The following is a 22,024-nucleotide window of genomic DNA, read 5'->3' as shown; positions in this document are numbered from 1 at the left end:
TCCCTCCATTCCTTCAAAACAACACAGAATCAAAGCTTAAAACTAGTTTATAGCTTAGTACTCAGCGCCGCTCTGGGGGAACTCGAACACAACGTTGCGGCCGGTCAACCGACGGTAGACCTCGCCGTAAGCGTCGAGACGGTGGTCAACACCACCCTTCTCCTTCTCGTCCAGGACAACCTTCAGGGTCTTGCTGCCGTCCTCCTTGGTGCGGATGCGCTTGCCGACGATCTCGACGGGGTAGACGAGGTCAGTGAGGATGGAGTCGTGGACGGCGGTCAGAGTGCGGGAACGGGGGCGCTTCTGAGTCTGGTTGGAGCGCGAGTTGACGGAGCGCTTGGGGCGGGGCAGGATGCGGCGCTGAGCCACGAAGAGGACATGGCGGTCAGAGAACTTCTTCTCCAGCTCGCGGGTGAGGCTGTTGTCGTGATTGATTAGTCTTGGTTTCTTTTTTTGATCCATATGGTAGTTGTGTGCTTGGGTGTCGAGTCTTACCGCTGCTGGATCTTGTGGAAGCCCTGCAGGAGGGGAACGGGGACGAAGACAACGATGGCCTTCTTGCCGTGGCCGACCTCAACCTGTAATGGGTAATCATGTTAGAATGTCTGATTTCAACGTGCGGCGGGCGCACACAAAAACATCAAAATCCAGATTTCAACCCCAGAAAAAGTGTCGACGGAATTTTTTGATCGTTGTGTCGATTGTGTGTTGCCATCGTCGTGTATGCCTTCCTTAGATACTGGTAGTGCCTTGTTGAATTGTTTGGCAAGGAATTGAGGCGATTCGACATTTGTCCATGATATCTTTAAATTTCCATCTCTTGCTCCGATCACACAAAATCGCACAAAAAAATTCCATCGACACGATTTCCAAGTTGAGTTCCGATAGGCGTAGGCGCAATTCTTACCTCACGGGCAGAGACGAACTGCAGGGGGCGAAGGGTGGCCTTCAGGTCCTGTGTGTTGCTCTCGAGGTCGAACAGAGCACCGGCAATCGCGGTCTCCAGCTCGGAGGGGTTCTGCCGGGACGGCGAGTTGAGGGCAATCTTGTTGACGGCAGCCATGGTGAGCAACGGGGTGCTGCGGAAGGTGCTGGTTGAGATGTCGGCGGAGGGGAGGTGTTCTCGCATCAAGAAGCCAAATGGGAATTTGCTGTGGGATCGTCACTTTCGCTTAGGGTGCGCTTGGACCAAATCGGGCTTAGCGTGTTTTCTTTAGGGGATTGATGGTCCCGTGACTACTCTGCCCTCGGCTTCTTCTGATTGGTCGGATGTTCGTGACTGGTTCCAATGTTCCAGACTTTTACTGCTTTGGCTCTTAGTGTTCCATGTTCTGAATACTGTTTCAAGATTCAGATTCTATACACTCTAGAAGATTTACTGTATCATTGACTTAAAAAGCAAAAAAAAGGTGATATACCACAGGATGTGCAATAGGGACATTTAAGTGTTTCCAATACTGGAAGTAACTTAAAATGTAACTGGGAAAAGCGGACCGAGAACAATGAAAAAGGTATGAAAACGCCTGGAGATTGCGGGGGGGATGTTGTAGAAGAAGGAAAATGGAAATTGGAGACGGAAACCCCAGATCAACAAGCACAGCCCTCTTTGGCTGTCGCAGCACTACGGTCACCCAAATTGACCCGAGAATCTTCTCCAGAGCGGGCACCAAGTGCAGTTTGACCAGCTCCAGCAGCGCCGCGACCGGTCTTCAAGCTGCTTTCTGGGATCGCATTGGCAATGGCCGTGAACACATCCACCACATTGGTTCCAGTCTTCGCACTGGTCTCAAAGAACAGCAGTCCCTCCTCTTCGGCATAACCAGTAGCCTCACGTGTCGACACTTTCCGAGCATCGCCGGGAGTCGCATCTTGCTCCTCGCCTTCCTCGCCAGCTGCCTCATCGCTCTCGGGGGCAGCCGACACAGACTCGACGTCCTGAACAGCTGAGGCATCGCCGCCATCGTTGGTCAAGTCCAGCTTGTTACCGACGAGAGCGATGACAATCCCGGGGCTAGCCTGGCGCTGAAGCTCAGCCACCCAGTGTTTCGCCTTGGTCAGAGAGGAGGGCTTGGTAACATCGTAGACCACGAGGGCGGCCTGGGCATTGCGGTAGTACATGGGGGCGAGCGAAGCGAACCGTTCCTGTCCTGCGGTATCCCAAATCTCGAACTTGATTGTGCGCGAGGGGAGGGTACATTTCTGTGTAAGGAAGGCGGCTGCATGATCATGTTAGTCCATCCATTTAGGGTCAATATGAGAGTAGAATGGAGGGTAGTATGGAGGTGGTGGGACATTTGAATGGATCGCCACTAGTGTAACACCATGCAAGGACTATCGCGACAGAGATGAATCTATGGCCAGAGATATTGCGCTATGATCCTTATTCATCTTCGGCGGGTGGTTGGAAGGGGGGGGGGGGGGGAGGAGGCTGTCTTACCGCCGATCGTTGGTTCCTTGTTCTCTTGGAAATCATTGTTGACGAACCGCAAGACGAGGGAGGACTGCAAGCAAGCATGCTGGTCAGCTACGGTTTCCTGTGTAACGGAGCGAGGAGAACTATACCTTTCCCACGGCAGCCTCTCCCAGCAGCACGAGCTTGACACTGCTGCTTGGCTTGGGGGCATTCGCGCCCGCTGACTCGGACATGGCTGAAGGTTGAATAGTTGAAATTAGACAAAGCAGAAAGGACCGGTTAGGCCGTCGTGCAGGAAGCGACGCCTGTCAAACAACCGGTAATCAGGCAGAAGGATGAGCTGGCGAGATTCAGCTGAGACCTATGTAGCTGGCGGCCTGAGACGTGAGACAGAAGCTGGAATACGAGAAGTTGTATTTCTTGAAAGGGTCAACTGGGTTTGTAATAAGGCCTCCTTGAAATGTTGTGACCGGAAGTACTGGGAGGTAATTGAGGATTGAGTTGCTTAGTCGGAGGTCGATGATGATGCACTTCCTCTATCTAGCTTAGCGCGAACCCCATGTCGCTATGTCACGTGACTAGTTGTATAAATGCATCAACAATGCATTGAAAGTCTGGCGATCAAGGGTCTGCAGGCTGATCGATTGACGGTTGGGCTTGACTATTCTCGTATAGTTCGAGGTGAAGTGATCGGTCTCATTTTCTCAGGTTCGTTCATCGAAGCACCAAACGACCCCGGCTAACAGGAAAGTTGAGCTCCAACCCGAAGAATAAGAACCGATGGGACCGTCAGCCCCGAACTGTCAAACAATGAGTTTGTGCTTTGTGGCATACACTTCGAAGATATTGAAACACATCTGGGGATTCAGGAGTGGGGAACTGGTACTTTTGTATCTTCTAGAACGGAGCAGCTCTGAGGTGTGCAAATTTAACAGATCTCGTGAACATTGGAAAGTAGGCATCCTTTGAATGACAATTAGGCGCCAACATCCTTGGGCCTGGGAGTGGATATTGGAACATAACATGGTTCCCTGGTCGCCAAAGGTCCTAATCAGGAACACGATCCCCAGAGCATCTGTAGTGCATTGACTGTAGAACGAGAGCTCTAGATTCTCGCACAAACTCGTTCCTGACCAGGCTAGTGCCCAACGGGTATGCAAGATGATGTCCGGTACTGACTGGTCGGGATACCTCCGCCGACACTGACAGGGCCCACATCCAAAATCAGACCGGTTCCTGGCCTCGTCAGTCCCCAAGCAACCCTGCCCGATGCTCAACAGATTCTACCCGCAGCTGACAAACCCGACACGACAGTTGGCAAGTTTGCCTAGATCGATTAATCAATTCGAACGTGGTCTAGACCGACAAAAGGACGAGGCGCTTACAGTCAGGCGCGCGGAGATATACAGATACGATGCCAGGTACAGATACACAATGCAAGTGAAGTGAAGATCCCAAATATAATATTAGCAAATCATGCTATTTGACCGCGGGGTCGAAGGTCTATTTCCTTCTGGTATAAACCCATGCATCCCATGCAATAACTTCCAACCCATCTAAACCATAACGCCTCAAAGTAAACAAATAACCAGATAAAACCAACACATCACAACTTTTTGAGAGATCAAAAGAAAGGTAGCCCCAGAAAGTCATGTCGGAGAGAGAAAGGTAGGAGGATGTCGGAGAAGAAGACGGGGTTCCGAGAAAAAAAAAAAAAAATCAAGGCGCACATGCGACGCAGAAAGTCGAAAAACGAGAAGCGTCGACGCTGGGGGAATCCGAAACCGATGCAGAATAGGAATTAAAAGGGGTATAATGATTGGTCGCGCAAATCCGGTAGCGAAACGTAGACAAGGATATGACCGAAAGAGAACAGCAGAGCCAAAGTTCAATAGTGTTACAGATGTCTAATATCAATTAGTACTCAGTTGGTGCCCAAAATAAGGCAACGTCTGACTCACCGAAAAAAAAGTGTCAACTCCAACGTAGAGGCGTGATTATCTAGCGCATGTGCGCTAGGGATATCCTTGATACCAAACAAGTATGAGGATGGAGGGTATCTTGGTAAGGTGATTATTTAGGTGGTGGTGGAGGAGCACCAGGCTTCTTAACACCGGTTGTATCGTATGCACCGCGTCCCATGTTGAAAGCAGAGAGATCTCGGAGTATCATATTGAGTTCTGCGGGGACAATCATGATTAGGGTCGAATTGAGGAAATATTGGTGGTGTTGATCGTAGTTTAGAAGGTGAGGAATGAGATGAAGAACTTACCAAATAGACACGACCACGAAGGATCTTATATAGTTCTTTGCGGCCGGGGATTCGAGCACCAGGCAAACGAGCTCCCAATCCAACCCCCCGAAGTCAAAAAAGAAAAAGAAACGAAACGGTTCTCGACAAGGGTGGCGGCGATAGGCGTATGCGGTCGAGATCGGGAAGGTGATCCTTTTTAAAGATGACCACTAGGACGGTGCGGGCACCAGCAGATTGTAGGGCAGGAATGTGACAAGACAGCCAACAAATAAAATGGTGGATTCAAGTGGTGTAGAAAGAGGCTCGATAGGTCGCCTTTCGTTGCTTTTTATGGGTTCGGTCGTATCGGATTTCTCTTCTCCCAGGTAATTCAAAATAATAAGCGCGAGGGTGGCTGCAGAATCAAGTTCATGAAAATCGCGATCTGAACCAAGGATAAACGGGCAGAGAAGGGATAGCTAAAGCCGGCAAGGGAGGCCCTGGAAAGGAGCAAGTGCCGCGGAAGTGACCCGGTAGATCCGGTTGAAAATCCAGCAAAAGACGTATCGCAAGGGAGAGAAGGGAGAGCACAGGGACAGGTAGGGGCGTAATATTTGTGTTTTGGTCGTCAAGTATGTCCCGAATCCTGGTCGAGGAGAATTAGAGTCAAAGGAGAAGAGAGATTTGAAAGAAGGGAACGATTGCGTAGATATATAGACAAGATATGAGGATGATCATCCTTTTTTTTTCCCTGCTATTTGATAAAAAAAAATGAATGGGAAAAAAAAGAGTTAAAAAAGAAGAAAATAAGAAATGGATTGGGAAAATACAATTTAAAAAAAAATCCTAAAATGCTAAAATACTAAAAGCCGAAATGAAATAAATCAAAAAAGGAAATCCAAATTACCAAAATCAATAAAAAGAAAAACCATCACTGCAAATCCTCTTTGTTAAGAGCGGCTCTCCCGTCCCCCCGGAAGAACTGGTCCAGTTCCCCTTAACGTCTTAACGCTAAGGATGGATCGGATGCTTTTTTATCAATGGATCCATCACTTCTATACATCCCAGCCACTTCTCATATTTGATACCTTGCTCCTGTATCCCCCAAAAGTACCATGCAGTTGGTGATTTTCCCCGAAGCTCTCCACTTTCCCAGGGGAAAGCTACCGAATCTCCGTTGCATAAGTGGAGCAAAGGGAAGCAGCCGCAGGAACAGAAACGGATCCATCCGAAGAGACAAGTTCTCTTCTCCTTAACTCGCGTGGTTCGGGCTCCATCGGATGGATTCACTAAACCATCTTAGTACTAGATCCATAGAACCTGTACCATTCCCAGGGGTCCCTCTGACATATGATGCCTAGGTACGTCCCCTAGCCAACTATTTCATCAAGTTCAGACACTCGGTTTCGCCTTCGCGCTATCGCCTTTAGTCTCTATGTATCTAAATGACTTCCAAAACTCAACTTATCCTTCAGATGAGATGGCCCAACTCCCGGCCAATCGCCTCTCCTATCACCCCCCTTGATCTCACCCCGAACAAAGCAAGTTGAAACTACCTCGGGCGTCCCGTTTTTGTTTTTTTTGTATTCCTTTTCGCGCCCAGCACTGCCCTGTCTCATCCCAAATTACGAATCTCCCGCACTCGCACTAGTTATTAAACCGATCTCGATCACGGTTCCCACGATCCTGTTGGGAGTGGACAAGTATCCATCATAGGGGGTGGGTCCCCGCGCGCGCTACCAGAGAAAACTCCATCAGTACGGCGCGTCGATTCGAAAGCCAATTCAGAAGCTCTAATGAACCCACTCCTGGTCTCGGTTACGTATGAACATTCTTTTCGCCTTCTAGCCTTTCTAGTTCTCCCGGGGACTTGGGTGAAGTGGCCCACTTCGCGGTATGCGATGATACAAGTGGCACTCCCCGTAAATTCTCCATCGAAATTTTTCTGATTTCATTCGGGAACTGCAGAAAACAGTTGGGGATCCACCCCCATATACCCCTATCTTTTGTTTTAAGGGTACAATCACACTGGCTTTTGTTGCGTCAGCTCTCGCCACACTGGAGCCTGTGGCTATGTTTTATTTGTTGTTTTTTTTTAGGGTCACCTTCCTCCTCTGTTAGATTAAGTATTAATAAAGTCCGCTATCTTTTCTTTTCTCTCCAGTAGCTCGGATTTCCTGTTTCAGCCATCCACGGCTTGATATCATCTAGAGTAGACCGGGATTAAGGCTAGGGTATTGCAATAGTGAAATCGATAAGTCCACCCTACTATCTAACAGGCTTCCATCGCTATTGCCATCGGGCCTGGAGATCTGCCGCGGAATTGCAGCCCGAGGCCGTTAGCGAGATCGATTCCCTAGACACGGGCGAGACTTTGAGAAAGCTCCACGCCACGGGGAAAGCTCTCTCACTTCCCTTTCTCCATCTCGCAAGTTGCTGATGTGATTGCCGCCTTTTGCAAGCCACCTTGTTCCAGGGCCATTCCCTATTCGTTGGGATAGGGGAATTGATGATGATCCTCAGTGGGTCTGCACGCGGCAGGGACCCAAATAATGGGTCACGGTATTTACGTTGCAGTAGACCGACCCGACCAGGAAGTTTAGCTGGGTACTCGGGGCATTTAGTCGAAAATAGGCAAGGAAACAAAAAAACGAGCTTCCTTTTTCTTACGGTGGAGCAAACGGAGTACCTCGGGAAGACCCCGTTTCCATTACAGCTAGAATGACGCTAGAAACGGGAGAAGAGGTTGAGGCCTTCCAGAATCATTAGCCTGTTTCTGTGGTCTTTGGCCCGACCTGTCCGTCGCCCCGTCCTCCCCTGTCAATATTTTGAGTTTTTGGGTGTTCCAAGGCAGGATTTGCAGATAGACTATAACGGCTATGATCCAGGGCTCTGGGTTCATTTGCCTCTTGCCACAGCGGGTTCCTGAACGCGTCTCCAGACTTCGGCTCGATGCATTAGTTCACCCGCGAGGAACAAGGTTTAGCGAATTGCATGAACCGCTTGGCTTCTTATTATCTCTAAATCCGATTACTATTACGCAGTAAAAGTTAGCTGTAATATGAGGAGATTAGGTTGAGTCGAAGGACTCTTTGTATAAATGAAACTGACTCGACGAATCCTCCGATCGGTACGTAGGTACATATGTATCGCGCCAGTGCAGGGAACAGGGGTGTCACGGAAGAAAAGCCGACTTGGTTAACCGCCTTGCAGCGCAGGGGGGAGAAAATGTCCTTGTTTTCTTTATCTCAATAGATCTCGATACATCCATTGCTCAATATTGTGGCCGTTGGGGATTCAACGGAAAGGTCCAGACCATCCCGTACGCAATAGCTCGTCGACCAAAAGTCGACCATTTCTCTTTTTCGAGCTAGGGCACCGCGGAAGAGAAGCCGGACGATCCTCCCAAAAAATCACTCGACTCCATCGAAAGCTTCTGGAACAAGTGGACATGAGGCACCCACTTGGTATTCCGGTTGTACTCCGTACGTATGCATTTATCCGTTCTGGAACCATTGATCCCGCCTCAATAGACGTAGATCTTGATGTGTCAAAAGAAAAGACAAAAGGTACTCCGGGAGTTCCCCGGCGATTATTGGGGGGCTTTACTTTTTTTTTTAACCTGCCCGTGGGCATGATCTCCCTTTGTTGAGATCGCCGGAAACCCGGACGGCGACACCCGCAAAGAACCAAGTGGACGAGTAAACTTTTTCCCCGATTGACAGCCTCAATTCTCGAGTTCTACAAATTACATCACGGAAAAACCGAAAATAAAAATAAAAACTGAATGACGATCGGCCCAGTACCCATCGTGTCGGGTTTGATCGTCTCCTTGTCCTCCCTGCCGGGCCCCTGACTCGGACGCATCAGAAGGAATGGTTATTTCAGATTTTCAGATGAACCGAGCCATACAGAGTGCAATGCGAAGCCACTTCGACCCACTGGGCTCTAGGGGCATTCCTGGGGCGCGCGGCTTCTTGCTGCACTTCCGCAGCCAGTTGGAGGATTGAGATGGATCAACGGTTGATGTTTCCTGCCACATTAATGTCCACCAGTGGAGTCATCAGCTTCTCAATTGTGCGCCTCTGCCCCTTTCGTGGGATCGGCCTGCACTATGACATTTATCAACATCAATTTACTGTAACGCAGGTACATGTGCAGCACTGCATCTGGACCTTGCTGTGTGCCATTATTTGACTTGCATGCGATCGATCTGTACTGCATGAGAGATCCAAGCAACATTGAACTTAGATGTACAATAGAGTGGCAGTTCCGCGGATCATCCCTGTCTTCAAAAGTACGAATGGGCTGAGTACATCACAGATTAGCCAGACTTATTCTTCGATCTCATTCTCCCCGATCGCGATCCTCTCCTCCCGGCTTACTGATCGACGTCTCGGGGGGAACGGGAATTCCGATGCAAGCTGTCGAATCCGAGACTTGATGCATCACATTCATGTCACCCGCCCACCTGGATCTTCAGTAGATTAGACTCAAAGCATTGGAATGCAGGGACATGTCTATTTTTTTTCCCATAAGAATGACAAAAACCAAAGCCTAAATACGACGCGTTGACGATTCCTATCCAGCTACGCATCTGTCATTCTTAAGGCTGAACCTGTCATATGTAAGATTTGGAATTACAATTACACTCGTTGTGATCAGCTCTTCTGACTAAATCCATATTCGATACCTCATCGCGCACAAACGCTATACGCCATCTCGAACTATAAACACAAATTCATTAGCAAACAAAATACCCTGCTTCGTGGATGCACAATGAAAAAAAAAAAAAAAAAAAAAAAAAGCCACGGTCTTACCTGTTCGTCGGTTTGGCAGATCAGCACTCGAGGCCCCTTGCCGTCAAGGGAGATATCTTTGACTGTCTCGTCACCCGGCCCCTTGTCATTAGCGCCCGGATCAATCGCCACACCTAGACTCCGGCATTGCTCAACCAGCGTCCGGCGCAATAATGCGCTCTTCTCGCCAATGCCGCCCGCAAATACGATAGCGTCTACCTGTCCGTTTAGCTTGACGTAGTAACTCCCAATATAGCCTAGAATACGATCGACCACGATATCGAACGCTAGCTTGTGTGTATCCGGTGCGTCTGAGACGGCGATTTTGGCGAAATCGGTGGTGCCGGTCAGAGCTTTCCAGCCGGATTTTTTGTTGAGAATTTCCTCGGCCTTGATGGGCATTAGTTCTCGTTGCGTGAAAAGTTTTCAAGTGCCCTTACCGTGCTAATGTGCATCTCCTTGGTGCTGCCGGGACTCAATTTCCCCGCCTCGCTCGTGTAGTGGAATACCAGCCTAGATCACGGTCAGTAACTCCACTAGGGCTGATACCAAGTTCCAGGTTGATGGATAACCCACGAGGGATCTATAGAGCCGCTTCGCGTTGCGCCGGGTAACCCAGCTAGGGGTGTAAGGCCCATTCTGAATGTCGTCAGTGAACCGTGGGTCATGAAAGGAAGAGTTTGGGCTCACGAAGTATCAATCGATTTGCCATCCTTGATCGCGCAGATCGAAGCTCCACTGCCGATATGCATTGCGATCACGTTAGTAGATTCGGTCGGTTTACCCAGGAACTGTGCGACGGAGCGTAGAATGAACGAGTAGCTGATTCCGTGGAATCCGTATTTCCGTAGCCCGTTTGCTTTGGCGATTTCCTGGTCGATAGGATATGTCTTCACGTGGGCGGGCATAGTCTGATGGAAGGCGGAGTCGAAAAAGGTGATGCTGGCGACGCTTGGAAGCTCTTTTTTGCAGAGGCGAATGATCTCCAGTGCGGAGAAATTGTGCCTGGGCGCTGGAGTTAGTAACATGTGTAGAGATGGGAAATTGAACACAGAAATTTAGGCGGTTTACTAACAACGGAGCGAGATCTTCTAATTCCTCCAGATGATGCAAGCTTTCATCGTTGATTGTGACTGCTTCTTTGTAGTCTCCTCCATGAACTACCCGATGACATATGTATGCGAGATCAGCCTCGCTAGCGACCTCGGCAAGCTCGGGGTCATTGAAGCAGCGCTGCAGAATATATTTGAACGCATCTTGGGGCGTATTCAGCTTCTGCTTCAGGTCCTCTTGGATTTTCTCAGGGCCGCGCCGGTACTTAAATGCTGGTGGTGGGGCAGTGATACCTGACACCTGGGCATCGGCGATTGCTCTTGGCGGGTTCTCGTATGCATAGAACGTGACTTTGACAGAGGATGAGCCGGCGTTGACGGCCAGAATGTATTTTGCCATTTTTGATGGTGATATCTATCGCAATGATGAGCTATTGCGACGATTTGGATCTGCTGGATGGAAGTAACGTGATGTCAAGGTGATGACATCTGCAGTTGTGACGTCGTGAGGGAAAAGCCGGATAATATACGTACCTACCCTGTATGGCCTGACCCATGCATTAAATATTCCATGCACCTGGGCATTGAACAATTCTAGTTCCTACATTTAATCTATTTTTTGTTGTGGTGTTCTCAATCGACGATTTCATTTTCGAGAGAAAGAAGACATTATTTACGTACCTTTGTCGATCTCCGCTGATCTATCTACCACCCATTATGCCCGGCGAAGTCATCGATCGGCCGAATCCACAGCCATTACCGTCGCATTTACCAGATGATTTGGATAAGCTCAGGGTCACAATTGATCATGAGACACTCGATCAAAATACCTGCGATTCTTTGCTGAAGTTTCGCCGGGCGGCTGCTTACATCGCCGCAGGTATGACATACTGCATCTTCAAGTCCTGCAAATGCTAACTTATACAAAGCGATGATTTTCTTACAAGAGAATGTTCTTCTTAAAAGACCCCTCACGTTCGATGACATCAAGCCCCGACTCTTAGGTGAGTTAACTTGACATATTTTCGGTGCAATCACTAAGTACTGCTAGGTCACTGGGGAACATGTCCCGGCCTGATCCTCGTTTACTCCCACCTAAACTACATCATCAAAACAATGAACCTGGATATGCTCTATGTCGTCGGACCAGGACACGGAGCACCAGGTGTTCTAGCCGCACTGTGGCTAGAAGGCTCATTGGAGAAATTCTACCCCCAGTATTCTCGGGACAGCCAGGGCCTGCATAACCTCATTTCCACATTCAGCACCACAGCTGGTCTCCCAAGTCACATCAACGCTGAGACCCCGGGTGCGATTCATGAAGGTGGAGAACTGGGATATGCTTTGGCTGTATCATTTGGTGCCGTTATGGATCATCCTGATTTGATTGTTCCCTGCATCGTGGGTGATGGGGAGGCTGAGACTGGTCCAACGGCTACGTTCGTTCTACCCATATCTTTGTACTCAAATCTTTGACGAACAATGCTAATTGAGCCTGTACAGATCCTGGCATGCTATCAAATACATTGATCCGAAAGAGTCCGGTGCCGTCCTTCCAATCCTCCATGTTAATGGGTTCAAGATTAGTGAGCGCACGATCTTTGGCTGCATGGACGACAAGGAGCTTCTGGCTCTGTTCACTGGATACGGATATCAAGTCCGGTTTGTAGAGGATTTAAACGACATTGATACGGATCTACACAGCTCAATGGTGTGGGCTGTGAAAGAAATCCAACGGATTCAACAAGCGGCTCGCTCCGGCAAACCAATTGTCAAACCTCGTTGGCCAATGTTGATACTGCGAACACCCAAGGTAGGCTTTACCTCCGGATTTTTCGTTTCGTAGATATGCTCACACTTTCTAGGGCTGGTCGGGACCCAAAAAGCTTCACGGAAACTTCATCGAGGGCTCGTTCCATTCACACCAGGTGCCGCTGCCCAAGGCAAAATCTGACAAGGAACAACTGGATATTCTTCAAAATTGGCTCTCAGGTTACAAACCGGAGGAACTCTTTACAGAGAATGGCGACGTTATCGATGAGATCAAATCCGTGATACCGACTGACAGTTCTAAGAAACTTGGTCAACGTATCGAAGCATATAACAGCTACAAGGCACCAGATCTACCTGACTGGAAACACTTCTGCGTGGAGTCGGGCAAGGAAGAAAGTGCAATGAAGGCTGCTGGTAAACTGATCAACCAACTCTTCATTCAAAACCCACATAGTGCGCGTCTATTCTCACCAGACGAGCTGGAGAGTAACAAGCTAGATGCAGTGTTTGAAAACACAGGGCGGAATTTCCAGTGGGACGAATTCTCCAATGCTCGCGGAGGGCGTGTCATCGAAGTGCTCAGTGAGCATATGTGTCAGGGCTTCATGCAGGGATATACCTTAACTGGTCGCATGGGAATTTTCCCATCGTATGAAAGTTTCTTAGGAATCATTCACACAATGATGGTGCAGTATGCTAAATTCATGAAAATGGTCAGATTGATTCCTCCCTCCCAATGGTTCCAGCGTGTGCTAAAAATGAAAAAAAAAACAGGCCGAAGAAACTAAGTGGCACAGCAAGAATGCCAGTCTAAACTACATCGAAACCAGCACCTGGACCCGCCAGGAACACAACGGCTTCTCCCACCAAAACCCATCATTCATTGGATCAGTCTTGAAATTGAAACCCACCGCAGCCCGCGTCTACCTACCACCAGATGCAAACACATTCCTGTCAACCCTACACCACTGCCTAAAGTCCCGGAATTACATCAACCTAATGGTAGGCTCGAAACAACCAACCCCGGTCTACCTCTCACCCTCCGAAGCAGAGAACCACTGCCGCGCAGGTGCATCCGTGTGGAACTTCTGCAGCACAGACAACGGACTCGATCCAGACGTTGTTCTCGTGGGCATAGGAGTCGAAGTTATGTTCGAAGTCATCGCGGCAGCAGCACTTCTCCGCGAACGTGTACCAAATCTACGTGTCCGCGTGGTCAACGTGACAGATCTGATGATGCTGGACAATGCAGGCGAACACCCGCACGCATTAACGACCGAGGCGTTTGATCACCTTTTCACGGCTGATAAATGTATTCATTTTAATTATCATGGATACCAAACTGAGTTGCAGGGGTTGCTATTCGGTCGGCCACGTTTGGAGCGTGTTTCCATTGCCGGGTATATGGAGGAAGGATCCACTACCACGCCGTTTGATATGATGCTTGTCAATCGGACTTCGAGGTACCATGTGGCTCAGGCTGCTATTCAGGGAGCTTCGAGGTTTAACCAAGAGATTCAGATTCGGCATCATGAGTTGGTGTCTGAGTTGAGTCACAATATTGTTGAGTCGAGGAAGTATATCATTGAGAACCATAAAGGTGAATTTACCCAGTAGGGTTGATGGATTGTGTGCTGACTGAATTTAGATCCTGCTGGTTTATACGAGCTCCCGAAATTCACTTAGATGAGTTGAGACGAAGTTACAGTGGTTTAGAACAAGTTCAGAAAGAATATTTAGATTTAGTTTATGAATGAAGCAGAACGAGCATCTATAGACCTGACTTATTGCAAACGAAGCGCAACCTTTACCCATATTGCATCGATCCCGAGACGAGTCTTCCTCACAATACCCTCATTAGGGCATACATGCGTCATGTCAGCTATATGTGAAAGGTGTAGAACCTAGTCCGTTAGAGGACAAGGGCACAGAACACGGCCAAGATGCTATGGAAAAAGAAGGAATGATCTTGAACCCCCGCTTTCTATAGGTGGCAGTGATATATGTGACTACGAACAAAGAATGGTGGAATTACCCTGTAAAGCGATTCATATAAGCGCTTTCTTGGTCTGCCCTAGAGGCTGGACGCCACTATCACTTATCACGTTGTCGCGTCACATTAAACGCCGAGATAATGTCCACCTATATTGTTGTTGGTCAAGCATTATGCAGAGCCACAAGTGCAGAATCAGTATGTGGTATGTGGTATCGACTTGGACCAAAACTGGCGCTGGATCTCGTATATGAGATTGGGTATTGAAAATCGGACGTGAGCATCGAAGCAAGCCTCAATTGATCTGCAGGTATGCCCGGGATTTTCTCCAGATGTTCTCACGGTGGTCGTAGTGCGGCTGAGGGGCATCAGTCGATAGGAAAAGGCTCTCAGGCTGACCTGTGACCTTGTCGCCAAGTTTCAAATGTGTCAAAGCAAAGCGGTGAGGTCCGTGTCAAACCAGTTCTGCGTTCCATGGCTGAAGTCTCAGTTCCAACGGTGAAAGCACTCCAGCCACGTTCTTCCTACCATACTCCAACTCAGATCTGAAACAACTCAAACAGGATGACGGGTTTGCGAATGCCAAGACAGAGAGGCTCCGGCAACGTCGGATCGGATTTCACCTAGCGAGGGACCGTCCCCACTGCACTAAACCCAGAATAGAGGATCTTGCGAGAGTCATGCTTTACACGCGGACAGACACGTCTAGTCAGCCCGAATTCCTATCAGATCTGGTCCATTTGACGTGGGCTTGGTCCTCTCCTGCCCGTACAGACTGGTGTCGCGAATGGCTTTCAAGATTGTCTAATGGATACCCACTTATCTAGTCTTTCATGCTGACATGACTGCATACAGATAGACTTTGGTTCCTACGGAGTACGGACAATGAAGCGGGATTGGCTCCATTCGGCGGCAGGTTCCAGCCGACAGATTTTGCGGATGAGAACTTGTCAATTCTTGGCTTATTTATACGTGGATCCTCGCAAACTTCCTCACTCGGGGTCAGCGTTAATGCTCGACTTTACTCCGTCTTGCTTTATATACTTCGCACATTGTTTATTGCAGCTATTTTCTAATCCCACTCTGTGGAGTACAGTACATCTTTCTTACCCATTATAATTTACGACCCCGCTCCTTTGGTCCTATTTGCGACTTATACCCTAGACTGACGCGCTTTGATTTTCATACACCAACTCCGACTGGGTTCATTCACCATGGTCGATAAGAATGCCTTGACGATCGGCTGCCACGCCAAAATCGAAGGCATCAACACATCCTATGGATATGTACCGCATCTGGCCCCGGGAATTGCCTTTTGTGTTCTGTTTGGCCTCTCGATGATTGTGCATACCGTCCAATTCTGCTGGAAGCGACAATGGTGGTGTGTAGTGTTTAGTATTGGATGCATGGGTGAGTGGGATACAGACCCTAACCGACACCATATAACTGACAAGTGATATAGTGGAATTAATCGGGTGGGCTGGTCGAACCTGGTCGCATGATTGTCCATACAACGGTACTGCCTTCTTGATGCAGATTTCCACTCTCATTATTGGTCAGTCGAATAACTCCCTGATTTAACGGCCCTTACTCATCCCCTCTAGCCCCGACTTTCTTCACTGCCGGCATCTACGTTCTCCTCGGCCGATTCATCCAAATCCTGGGCCCCCAGTCCTCCATTCTCAAACCAAGCCTGTACCTCTGGATCTTCTGCACATGCGACGTTATCTCACTTGTTGTGCAAGCGGTTGGAGGTGGCATGGCCTCAATTGCAGTAAACAAGGTCAATGGCGACACCGCACCCGGTACACATACCATGGTGGCCGGTATCGTGTTCCAGTTGTTCTCCATCACCATCTTCGTCTTCTGCGCCGCAGACTTCATTCGCCGTTCCCTGCGTCACAATCTTCTCCAGCATATGACTGGCTCCATTCTCCCGCTGCTGTATGCTATGATTTTCTCCGTCCTGTGCATCTACGTTCGGAGCATCTACCGTACGATCGAGCTGTCGCAGGGCTGGACGGGGTACCTGATTACTCACGAGAAATACTTCATTGCGATGGATGGTGCGATGATGATCGCAGCTGTTGCGGTTTTCAACTTTGTGCACCCTGGTTGGTTACTGCCTCGGGATGATGTTAAACGACCGATTTCCACGGATGAAGTTGAGATGAACCCTGCATCGGAGAACTACTAGTTCAAGGCTGACTCGTGTCTCTCCTTTTGTTTTCCTATACCTTGGTGATCGGACTATATATAGAGCTTTAGCGATAACGACATAGACTTGTGATTAATCTGAATAATGTATATACCAACTATCCAGTCAAAGTTGCGATTAATGCGACAGACTCACTACAAAGTAAATGGCCTTGTCATTATCAGGCAATTGGAAACAATCTTCTTATCGCGATCTCATAGTCCGGATGCGACGATAAATAATGATACATACAAATACAGGAACACACCCCGCATGCGTAACCCCAACTCCAAGTACAGTGACGGGTCATAAGTATTTGCACCCCCTCGCCCCACACCCCCTGATTATATAATATTCTGCCGGTCAAAAACCTTGGAAATTGTATGAATTCCTACCTAATATGGTGTATACCACCCTTGAGACTCAATAATTGCCTCGACACGGTGCGGCATAGTCTCCGAAAGATGGCTAAAATGGCTAAGATCAAGCTCATCCCAAGCCTGTTGCGCTGTCTCGACTAAGATTGCCTTTGTTTCGTTGTTATTCCTCATATGGATCAAATCAGGTCGAAGTTTATAAATTGCCGCTTTAAGTAATGCCCATAGGTTCTCAATAGGATTCAGATCCGGTGAATGAGGTGGCCACTCCATAACCTCGATATTCATCTCCTCTAAAGCTTCTCGTACAACGTAGGCAGTGTGTGTTGGTGCGTTATCATGCTGAAATATAGCGTCTTCATTCGCCATTAAAGTAGGTAAAATTCGACGATATAAATCCTCAATAACGAAGCGGTTAATACCTCCTCTTTCAGATTCAGGATCTCCAAAAAGCGGGATCAATCCAGTACGCCGCACAGCCCCTGAAAACGCTGCCCAAAACATCTGCTTAACTTGCTTTCCACGCTGAGGTAGCCCTTGGACTTGGCCCTCTTTTGGTTGGTCTCTTGGACGAGTAAAAGTCCACTCCCGGCGGACACCAATTCCACGTTCAACCGTACACTCATCAGACCAGAAAACTCGGGCCCAATCCTCAGGCGTAAAGTGTCGATATCGGTAGGCCCATCGAAGTCGTTTCGTGGCATTCTCCTCAGTTAAGTATGGTCGCCAACTACAGCGCCACTTCCGGAGGTTCTCAGCGTTTAGAAGGCGTTGAATCGAACGAATTTTCACCTTATGGTCAACCTCAGCGAGTAGATCTTCACGTGTAATTCTTGGATTACCATGAATAGCCTGGAGAATTCGGTCTTTCTCTGCGTCAGAGAGCTTTTTTGGCCGACCAGAGCGTGCCTTAGAGACACCTTCTCGTCGTTCATGCTCCTTCTTAATTGTATATCGAATTGTAGATAGTGGGATATAGGGATAACGCTTTTGAATACGTTTATATCCCCATTTAATAGCGTGGAGCTCGCATATACGCTCACGTATGGCGGGTGTAAGCTCCGCTGAGCGGGCCATGTTAGCTGAAGCTAATAGATATTAGGAGATATAGTGAATTAGACAAGAAAGGGGGTAGGTCTAATAATATTGAACGCGAGACTATACACGACTAATTTAGCGTGATTTCTGATACGCGAATTAGGAAGGCGGTACTAGCGGTGAGGGAGTGGGTCTTTAGGGGGGTGCAAAAACTTATGACCCGTCACTGTATCCGATAACAGCCGTAAATACCCGTAACAATAAATTACATATCCCACTTCAAACATCCCGCCCACAACACTTCCTCCCAAACCACTCCATACCCTGTCGCATAAGGCATAACCACCATCAAAATGCCCGGTAGGTTCCAAGAACCCAACACAAACCCAACAACCACACTAACAAGCCCAGCCCCCAAAGATACCAGACCAATCGTGATCTCCGGCCCCTCAGGCGTCGGCAAAGGCTCCCTAATCGAGAAACTCTTCTCAAACCACCCAAACACCTTCGCCTTCACAGTCTCCCACACAACCCGCAAGCCCCGCGCCGGCGAAGTCGACGGAACAAACTACTTCTTCGTCGAGCACTCCGAATTCGACTCCCTGGTTGCCGAAGGAGCTTTCGTCGAGCACGCAGTCTTTGGCTCAAACAAGTACGGAACTAGCCACAGGACTATCGGTGACCAGATGGCCAAGGGATTGGTTGTTGTTTTGGACATCGAGATGAACGGCGTGAAGCAGATGAAGGAGAATGACAGCATTGATCCTCGTTATGTGTTTATCCAGCCGCCCAGCCTTGAGATTCTGGAGGCGCGGTTGAGGGGGCGGGGAACCGAGAACGATGAGGATGTGCGGAGGAGGCTTGCGCAGGCTACTGCGGAGCTTGAGTATGCTAATCAGCAGCGGGGGGTTGATAAGATTATTGTGAATGATGATCTGGAGGTTGCGTACAAGGAGTTGGAGGAGTTCATCTTTCAATAGAGCGCATTTGGATTTGGATTTGGATTTAGATGTTTAGTTTTGTTCATTGGTTTCGATCTATGATTTGCATATGAACGGATGTGAGACAAAAGCAAATGAAATGTCCAAATGGACAGTGATATCAGACGAAATTTAAATCGCAGCCATTGGGTATCAATCAGAAAAGCCGAAACGCCAAACGAAAAGAGTTGTCGGGGCAGGTAGAGTCAATAGATCATGAAGATAGAGCAGGGAATGCGTTGGATCGAGCTAACGAAGTTAGATGAAGCTAAGCTCATCGTCGCTGTCATCCTGTGGACAAGGGATGACGGATTGACGTCGAGGAACAATAATCGGCCTGGGAGCACGAGAGAGTGAGGGCCGTCCAGGTCTTGCCCGCGTAGTCGACCGATGAACTTGCTTCTCAACGTGCTCCGATGCAGGCCTTGCAGCGGGCAGAGGTTGTTTTTTGTTGATGATTACTACCTCGAGATTGGATGCAGGCCTGCGTGGCACAGAGCGTGTCGAATTCGCAATGATATGAGTTGACATGTCGCGTAGAACACGGCGACGAGAAGGAAGTGGTTCCAAGGATGGGGATCTTGATGGAGAGCGATCGGACAGAGATTCGGATCCGCTGGGGAGTGTCTGATTGATCACAACCGGAGGGGAGCTACGTCGTCTTTTGAAGGGTCGGGTGGGCGAGGATTCTAGGGCGTCGCTTTGCCGCTTTGTCCCAACTGAAGATGGGGAAGAAGTGAGGCCTGGATTCAGGCTTTCAAAGCACTCTGACTGCGGGGAGCTGATGTCCGTCGAGCCCCGAATGCATGGCGTAGTATTGAATATCGCAGAAGCCCGTCTCTTTGATCCAGCCGTTGTTGCGTTTACTTTGACTGTCGGGGTACGAGCGACCCATTCGCCAATACCATCTTCCCAGCGAAAGAGGCCTCTGCTTGGTCCAGGACCCTCTGTTTCACTAGCTGACCCCGAGCTTGAATACGCTCGGGGTTGATGAGGAACGGTGGTTTCCTGAATCTCAACGGCCCACAGATGATCGTCCGGATCGCCAGTTCCTTCTGCGAATTCCATGGCAGCCTCAACAGCAACACGGCTGAGAAGCATGGATAGCCCCGGGGCTTTAGTCAAATACGGAAGCCGTGAGACAATGCGTCGAATTTCGCTCCTCATATCAGTATCCTCATTGCTTGACGAACTGCTGAAACAGCGGAATGCCTGTCGAACAAATAATGCCATCTCCTTAATCAGACTCGAGCGAGGCACTAACACGTTCGAATATTCTTCAATGGTTGCCGTTGAGATCAAAAAGGGCTCAGTTTTATCAGCTAAAACTGCATTGTTGCACTGTAACAGGCAATCTGCCAGCAAGATGCAACCGCGTCTCAACAATTGATGAGACGGCAGTCTGCAAATATGGGAGAGCTGTTCAGTTTCCATATAGTTCTTCACTGTAAAGCAAACTGAAGTGATAAGGTGGCCTGCCTTTGTGCCATTCGTATCTTTGAAATCATCAAGCTTGCGCGATCGTGAGATGTGCATGCCACAAAGCGTGGCCAGGAGACTCGTAACATGGTTGCTCAAAGCATCTTCCACATGCACAGGGCATTTCCGATTAATGCCCGGACTGCTTGTTGGCACTCTAGAAGTCCGTGTTGCTCTCGATCGATCAACGTGGTCGCTGGTTGGTCGCTGCTGCGGGCGGATTTGGAAATTTTCATTTCTGAAGACACAAGCAGAAAGGAGTACAGCTTCAATTAACCGTGCGGAAACGGCAGAGTAACAATCGTCCTTTGAGAATGATACCGTTGCCTGGGTCATGCAGCCTGTCCATGGTGGGGTTGCTATCCATTCTGGAGGTAACCCACCTCGGGCAACAAGTTTAGAAAGTTCATCGTAAACGTAAGACGGACGATATGGGCCTTTGTGAACATACTTATACAATAACCGAACAGAAATCGTAGGAGAGTCTTTGGCAACGGGCCTAAGAGTCACAGGAAGTGTGCCAGTTGTGCAAGTTGACAGAAATGCTGAGAGCAGTGATTCGACAGCATCTTGCTCGTAGCATCGAAGTTTATCAAGTAATGCATAGGTAATCGGATCCGTCAGCCACTGGTTACGTATCATTTCAGAGACCAGACGAATGCCTTGAGCACGGACTGCCTCGCGCAATGGTTTCCATCCCTTACCATGGGGTGCATAGAATGACTCTAGCTCAGTGAAGTACACGTCACACATATCCTCATCTTCTTCATCGTCCCTCTCATCCTGCGCTTCCTGTTCAATTGCGATGTAATCTGGTAAGCGCCGGGTGACCATAGATAGAAGAGACCGTGCACCTCGTTCCGGTTCGCTTAACATAACAGCTGGGCGCGGGATGATGATAGAAGACTGAGATCGTGCATTCTGCTTTGGCTCATTCAACTTAACAGCAGGGCACGAGATGGTCATGGAAGTAAGAGATCGTGCACCCTGTTCCGGTTCGTTTACCTGAGAGCTGGGGCAATAGTTGATAACCCGAGTTTTGCGAAAGAACATTTGAAGCACATGGTCCAGGTTGCGTACGATGTCAGTAAATCCAGCATCTCCACACTGGCTGAGGACTTCTTGCCATGGATCCTTCTGCAAAGAGTGCCGACCACGAAGCGCTTGCACGTCTCCGCGGCGGGACTGGGTCATCTGATGTTGTTTCACAGAAAGCTGTGACCGAACACTTGAAGGCAACTCCCATCTTCTGCCCGTGATCAACGGTGTTGCTAAATCAATAGCACCAGGTAGGGTCCGCGTGGCTTCTGGGCTCTGAGCCGTGAATCTTGTGCGCCTGCGCCCTGTCTTATTTCCCCCACGCGTAGAATATTTGTACTTGACACGGCGTTGATCCGGCTTTTTCCCGGGAATCCATCCAGGATCGTCCTCGTCGGCGTCAGACTCGCAGTAGTTTTCTCGAGTACTTGTAAATTCCTCCGAATATTGGCTCTGGATTTCTTTGTCATGCTCCTGTGCCCTTGACTCGGCCGCAATTATTGCTAGTGTTTCTTGGTGCTTCTCGAGCCGACGGTAGATAGAGGTCAAAGGGCGTAGTACACGGTTTGCCCATTTCGCGGTGGCATGAACTTCATCCATTGGTGCTTGACGGTTTCAAGTTCCACCAAAAAAGGTATACAACTACAATCAA

General features: G+C 48.9%; 8 protein-coding genes across 8 annotated transcripts; 3 read left to right on the top strand and 5 right to left on the bottom strand.

The window, feature by feature from the left end:
* Positions 1-54: 54 nt before the first annotated feature.
* Positions 55-1,129, bottom strand: N7484_006389 (40S ribosomal protein eS7; the record flags this gene model as incomplete). Its single annotated transcript, XM_057116807.1, has 3 exons — positions 55-418; positions 496-578; positions 908-1,129. The coding sequence occupies 3 exons, from the start codon at positions 1,127-1,129 to the stop codon at positions 55-57; spliced, it is 669 nt and encodes a 222-aa protein (XP_056972690.1).
* A 458-nt stretch (positions 1,130-1,587) lies between these two features.
* N7484_006388 (Rab family GTPase) lies at positions 1,588-2,646 on the bottom strand (the record flags this gene model as incomplete). Its single annotated transcript, XM_057116806.1, has 3 exons — positions 1,588-2,216; positions 2,438-2,501; positions 2,563-2,646. The coding sequence occupies 3 exons, from the start codon at positions 2,644-2,646 to the stop codon at positions 1,588-1,590; spliced, it is 777 nt and encodes a 258-aa protein (XP_056972689.1).
* A 6,694-nt stretch (positions 2,647-9,340) lies between these two features.
* On the bottom strand, positions 9,341-10,897 carry N7484_006387 (uncharacterized protein; the record flags this gene model as incomplete). Its single annotated transcript, XM_057116805.1, has 6 exons — positions 9,341-9,373; positions 9,467-9,835; positions 9,886-9,958; positions 10,022-10,084; positions 10,136-10,450; positions 10,521-10,897. 6 exons carry the CDS (start codon positions 10,895-10,897, stop codon positions 9,341-9,343), a joined length of 1,230 nt encoding a protein of 409 aa, XP_056972688.1.
* A 317-nt stretch (positions 10,898-11,214) lies between these two features.
* On the top strand, positions 11,215-13,956 carry N7484_006386 (putative phosphoketolase; the record flags this gene model as incomplete). Its single annotated transcript, XM_057116804.1, has 7 exons — positions 11,215-11,377; positions 11,427-11,501; positions 11,549-11,936; positions 12,001-12,310; positions 12,363-12,983; positions 13,045-13,870; positions 13,919-13,956. The coding sequence occupies 7 exons, from the start codon at positions 11,215-11,217 to the stop codon at positions 13,954-13,956; spliced, it is 2,421 nt and encodes an 806-aa protein (XP_056972687.1).
* Positions 13,957-15,477: 1,521 nt separating this feature from the next.
* On the top strand, positions 15,478-16,460 carry N7484_006385 (RTA1 domain-containing protein; the record flags this gene model as incomplete). The annotated part of the gene is made up of 3 exons (XM_057116803.1): positions 15,478-15,673; positions 15,726-15,818; positions 15,868-16,460. 3 exons carry the CDS (start codon positions 15,478-15,480, stop codon positions 16,458-16,460), a joined length of 882 nt encoding a protein of 293 aa, XP_056972686.1.
* A 395-nt stretch (positions 16,461-16,855) lies between these two features.
* Positions 16,856-17,914, bottom strand: N7484_006384 (uncharacterized protein; the record flags this gene model as incomplete). Its single annotated transcript, XM_057116802.1, has 1 exon — positions 16,856-17,914. One exon carries the CDS (start codon positions 17,912-17,914, stop codon positions 16,856-16,858), a length of 1,059 nt encoding a protein of 352 aa, XP_056972685.1.
* A 314-nt stretch (positions 17,915-18,228) lies between these two features.
* N7484_006383 (guanylate kinase) lies at positions 18,229-18,855 on the top strand (the record flags this gene model as incomplete). Its single annotated transcript, XM_057116801.1, has 2 exons — positions 18,229-18,235; positions 18,287-18,855. The coding sequence occupies 2 exons, from the start codon at positions 18,229-18,231 to the stop codon at positions 18,853-18,855; spliced, it is 576 nt and encodes a 191-aa protein (XP_056972684.1).
* A 258-nt stretch (positions 18,856-19,113) lies between these two features.
* On the bottom strand, positions 19,114-21,972 carry N7484_006382 (uncharacterized protein; the record flags this gene model as incomplete). Its single annotated transcript, XM_057116800.1, has 1 exon — positions 19,114-21,972. One exon carries the CDS (start codon positions 21,970-21,972, stop codon positions 19,114-19,116), a length of 2,859 nt encoding a protein of 952 aa, XP_056972683.1.
* Positions 21,973-22,024: the final 52 nt, after the last annotated feature.

Source organism: Penicillium longicatenatum, assembly GCF_028827895.1.
Source record: "Penicillium longicatenatum strain IBT 33135 chromosome Unknown contig_3_segment0_segment0, whole genome shotgun sequence".
NCBI classification, from domain to species: domain Eukaryota; kingdom Fungi; phylum Ascomycota; class Eurotiomycetes; order Eurotiales; family Aspergillaceae; genus Penicillium; species Penicillium longicatenatum.
The sequence above is the reverse complement of the archived record's forward strand: the minus strand, read 5'-3'. Positions and strand labels throughout refer to the sequence as shown.